This window comes from Augochlora pura, chromosome 6, assembly GCF_028453695.1.
Source record: "Augochlora pura isolate Apur16 chromosome 6, APUR_v2.2.1, whole genome shotgun sequence".
Lineage (NCBI taxonomy): Eukaryota > Metazoa > Arthropoda > Insecta > Hymenoptera > Halictidae > Augochlora > Augochlora pura.
The window spans coordinates 6,477,285-6,482,675 of NC_135777.1; the positions used below are offsets into that span (position 1 = coordinate 6,477,285).

The following is a 5,391-nucleotide window of genomic DNA, read 5'->3' on the forward strand; positions in this document are numbered from 1 at the left end:
TGCCAAGTGCGAGTCGCAGGATCGGGGATCGACGAACGAGATCCTCTCGTGATCGCCGGGGAGCCAGAAAACAAACAGCATGCTTGTATTTTTAAATTAATGTATGTATGTATATATATATATAGAGAGAGAGAGAGAAGGAGAGGGGAGAGAGATAGAGTTGTTAATCGCGTTAGTTCGGGAGGGTGGTTTCTCGGGGAGATCGGGAGCATGAGGTTGGAAAGTGTACAATATACAATACAAGCCACGGAACATCACCGGTTACCGTGACGGTTGTCGAACGTTTTCGATTTTTATCGCCTGACGCTCTTTTTTCTTTTATTGCTTTCCCCCGTCGAATCGCGTTCACCTGCTTTTCCTGTCCTGTCGGCGCGTCGAGGGCTCCGGTCCTCGGCGCCACGGCCCTGGCAGCACCACATTGGCGCAGGCTTGCCAGGAAATGTCGCGCAGTCGTTGCAGTGGGAGAAATTTGATTTTAGGGGTATCATTCGATGTTTACTATACGCGATAGCAGTATTATATTACATTGTACGCGATAGTAGTATAAATGTATATTATATCGTTTTAGGTTAGTTTCAGTTTAGATTAATATCATTTCGGATTCGTTCAGTTTTAGGTTAATTTTGTTTCAGGTTAGATTCATTCTGATGTCTTTTAATGAAATGATTCCTACAGCCGAGATATTGATTCAGTGCAAAAATATATTATATAATATATATTAATATAAAGTAAGCACTTGTTAAGTAAAAATTTGTAAAGGCAAAATTTAGAGAAAATTTGTAAAGTAAAGTAAAAATCTGTAAAATAAAAATTCGTGAAGCAGAAATTTGGTAAGTAAAAATTTGTCAAGCAGAACTTTGGAAAGTTAAAGTAAAAATAATCCAAAGTAGAAGTTCGTGGAGTAAAAATTTGTAAAATAAAGATTTGTATAGTAAAAATTTGTAAAATAAAGATTTGTATAGTAAAAATTTGGGAAATAAAGATTTGTATAGTAAAAATTTGGGAAATAAAAGTAAAAATATTGAAAACAAACAAAAAATATCTAGATTCAAATAAAGGCTAGCTCGGTACAATAGACCACCCGGTATATAATTCTCTGCGAAGAATGTCCCACTACCCGAATTGCGAGATATTTCCTGGTAAACCACGGTGCTCTTTACCCTCCAAAGGAACAGCTCCGTCCTCCTCCGACTGTTCTCCGTTTCACGAGATTCCCACCGGCTCGTCCTCGCTCGGTGATCAGTCGTTCACGCGAAAGACTCGTCTTTGAACACTCGACTCCGAGATCGGGCGTCGAGCGTCGACGAACGAAAGGGAAGATCCGGCAGCGATTCCGATAAACTTTCACCGCCCTTAACCCTTTGACTTGGACTTTATTCAACCATCTCGGTTTTCGATAGCATTACAAAAAATTCGATCGGCGACGCGCGCGGCTGTTCGCGACAGAGAGCCGGGGCGCGCGCTTCGGTTCGGCGGCGCAGCGGGGGTGAACTCGTCGTGGGGTGGTATTTTTGGAGGCGACGTATAGGGTATCGAACGAAAAAATGACAAACAAAGAATACCGAGGAATGTTTAACAGACATCGTATTTATTTAAAATTTTAAATAGGAAAAAAGATGTTCGAAAGAGAGAGAGAGAGAGAGAGAGAAAGAGAAAAAAAAAGAGGAGAGAAGAAGAAGAGTAATCATCGCCGGTAGCCAGTTTGCAAAACTGGTCGAAACGTAGCGTCAATCAAAGAGGTGAGAGAACTAAGTAGGAACAGAGATATAGCTCGTATGTATTCACATATTTATACAATAAAATTGACAGTGTCGAAGGTATCACGAGTTACTCTACAACTGAAATTCAACGAGAAGGGAAAAGTCGGGGGGAAAAGTAATAGTCGAAGGAAAGAAACGAGAACGCGACGTCACGCTACGTTACGGTTTCCCTTGGTCGTTGATGTGGATTCTGGTGGGGGCGATGTAGGGGAAGAGGGGGGGTGTCTGGCGGGCGTTTACAATATCGTATTCTGTACAATGTTGCGTATTAAACGTTACAAAATACACGGTGCGGCGTCGACGCGTACACGGGAGGAGCGTGAACGAGAGAGTTGTAATTTTGTGTGTATGTGTGAGTGTGTGTGTGTCTGTGTGGGCACGGTCGAAAAGTAAAAATTCGTAGCCGACCGTGGGACGAGAGAGAGAGAGAGAGAGAGAGGGAGCCAGAAGAAATTACAATTATGGTCGCGCGACACGCGGCGCAGCGGTTGAAAAAATAAAAACGGTGCGCCAGCGAGCGGGGGGGAATTGTTGTCTCCCGTGCGTTCGAATTTATAAAAATACAATTGTACAACTGCGACCGTGGGTGACGCGGGCCCGCCGAAAAGGGAAAACGAGTCGCGGCGCTGCTCCCCCGTGACTCGGGATCGCCGCGAAAATTCGAAACCGCCAACGCTCAAAGGGTTAATCGCGGGAACGCCGGGGAAACGGAGGGTGTGCCGTGAAGCAGGGTGCGAGCACCCCGGCCTTCGGGGTCGCGGAGGCCTCCGCGCACGGCCGGACATCACTCCCGGATTCCATCCCTCCTGCACCCGATGACACACCCCGAAAGCCGATCGCACCGTACTTCGGCCACCGGTTCCCCCGCAATTATCTACACCGATCGCTAAATTTTATACAAATACGGGAGCAATGGAGATGAACGGCGAGGGCTGAGAAGGGGCCGGGATCGACGGCGGTCCTCGCGACGCGTGGATCGCGTCGACGGAGGCGCCGGGGCCTGGAGGACGACGCTCGACCATGCATTTTCTTTTTCCTTTGTTCTCCGCCCTTTCCGTTTGTAACATAGAAAACCGCGAACCGGGTTCCGACCGCGTCCGTCGGCGTGTATCGTCCGCGCTGTTCCACCGAGAGCTGTGCCTCGGGCGGACGTGCGTTAATGCGTCTTTCGTTTTTACGTCTCTCTAATAATTAATATAATATTATATTCAATAATTAATACAGAGAGTAGTTATTTATATATATATATAATATGTATATATATATATTTATATATATATATTTATATATATAATATAATATAATATCACTAGGGTACATATGTACAGGGGCTGCGAATAGTAGGAGGTGCTCTCGTATTGCAATGTCTCCCTCATCTTAGACCTAGAACGCACGCACGCGGGGCGGAAACGCAGCCGCGACGACTCGATGAAACGCGTTCCCGCTCGTGCCGACGCCGAGAGGGCGCGGCTCCGGAGACGCTTCGAGTATCGCCGGCGATCTCGAACCGATTTGAAAAGCGCGCGCGCGCGCGCGATGATGTCGGCTGCGCTCTCGGGACAATCGCGACAGCCCCTTCTCGCTCGCGATCGGCGCCGCCGGGACGAGTATGCCAGAAAGGGGTCCCCTCGACGACGAGCACGCGGTATGCAGTTTACGAAGTCGTCCGGACCCACCAGGTCCTATTGAACCAATTCCAAGTTCAAATCCAGGTCGCCGAAACCGCAGGCGATTCACACGGGACAAAAACCCACCCCTTCTCTGCCATACTTTTCCCGGCGATTATAGCGTCGACGACGAAAGCTGCCAGGTTTCGGGCTGGAGGCAGAGGACCCTGCGGAGGGCTCTCTCGTTCCCGAAAATTCTCGCTCTGTCATGCTCTGACCGGTGCAAGCGGATAGCTGGCTGCGAGCCCGACAGCTCGTCGAAGACGTTCCAGCGTGCTCTGCTAATTTCCAGGCCGAATCTGGCACCTTTCGCGACGCTGCCCAGCAACTTGCCAGACCTTCCATGCCAGCGGAACGAGAATTACGAGGATTACGTGTCCGAGAATTTGGGGACGCCGCAGCGACACCCCTCTATCTTCAAATCGCGAGTGTGATATCTCTGCCTCGAGGTGGCTCCGCTCGCCTAGAAGGTCTGGCTGTTGCGATCGTCGTCGGATCAACGGTCCCGAGCCGGTCTGGCCGAGGTAACGAGGAACGGCGGGTGACGACACGCGAAGGGCCCCGAAACACCGCCTCTACCCATCCGGAACACACAGTTTGCCCCACCGTTAATGTACACCACGAACTCGTCGCGCGACCCGTGCAGGCCCGCGTCCGGGCCCCCGCCCCACGGACTCTATATACACTGACAGGGGACCAGGCCCGTCGCCGTGTCCCGGAAACTCGCCGGGGGACCGTTGGCCCCGGTCCGCTTGTTAAAATTGCACTTCGTAGTCTGGATCGTCCCTGAACCGGGTCGCCGTCCGTCCGTCCCGAGAGGGACGCGGGGGGGCCCGGGACGGCGAGAAGCGTCCCAGAATGGGGCACAGAGGGTCCCGGGTCGAGCCGACGACGACCCTCGGCCCCGCTACGACAGCTCGGAGGTCGAGTCCGGCTCCCTCTCGTCGCCGTAGAGCTCCTGGGGGTCGCTAGGCTCCTCGGACCGCTTGTCATCCGGGTCGTCCGGGTTCGTGCTGCTCACCGGCTCGTTCTCCTGTCACGGACTCCCTCCTCCGGCGTCCGCGTCCCCCCTGTGCCCGGGGGACGTCAGACTCGGGCTGCGCCTCCTCTTCTCCTGGAGCCCGTTCACCATGTTCTCGATCGACTTCAGCTCGCCGGCGGAGCTGCTGGTCGAGGTCAGGCCAGCGGCCGGCGTCGGCGACCCGGTCGGTGGCCTCGGCGGCGGCGACCTGGGGCTCAGGGTCCTGCTGCCCGGCGTCACCGTCTCGAACGCCGACCCGTGCGACGGCGCCGGCAACGTGTACGGCGCGTACCGGTGGCCCTTCAGCTGGTGCAGCGGACTCGCCAGCGGGTGGTGGTAATGCGCGAACAACGCCGGATGCTGCGACGCCGCCAACGCCAGCTGCGCGTTGAACAGCATGCCCGGGGACACGCCCCCGTGGATCCCCAGGTGGCTGGGCGGTATCAGGGGTCCTGGACCGGGGTACAGGCCGGGCACGGGCGGGTACAGGTACGGCAGCAGCGGCGGGTGCAACGGCAGGCCCACCGACACTTCCGGCCGAGGACCTTCCGACCCCGTCGGACCCTGACCGCCGCCGCTTTCCGACCCCGAGGACTCGCTACCCTCGCCCCGATCGCTCGTCCTGTCGTCCCTTTCGCGGGAGTGATCCCGTTCCCGCTGATGGTGGCCCGGGTGCGGCGTGTCCGGTCCGACCACGTCCAATAGCTTGTCCTCGTCGTCCAGAAGATCGTTCACCGAGTTCGACGAGCGCCGCTTCTCCGGGGACGCTGGTCCGCTCGCAGACAGCCTCGAACCGCCTCCCGACACTGTCAATACCGCCTGCCTTCTGCAACAACGACTCTGAGTTAGCAATCTTTTAGGGTAGCTGGGCTTAAGGGCGATTCAAATCATTGGGGAACAAGGCGTCGGCAATCTTTCTTGCAAGCAAGCAAGTAAAATGATT

The 5,391-nt window shown here is 53.7% G+C and overlaps 1 protein-coding gene across 1 annotated transcript in view; it reads right to left on the reverse strand.

Moving 5' to 3' along the window:
- Positions 1-1,005: 1,005 nt before the first annotated feature.
- The window catches only part of LOC144470917 (optomotor-blind protein-like), a 10,267-nt gene continuing 5,881 nt past the window's right edge, over positions 1,006-5,391 (reverse strand). Inside the window, exon 4 of the mRNA XM_078182508.1 lies at positions 1,006-5,274. Coding sequence (XP_078038634.1) covers positions 4,464-5,274 — 811 coding nt within the window. The 3' untranslated portion in view covers positions 1,006-4,463. The remainder of the gene's footprint in view (positions 5,275-5,391) is intronic.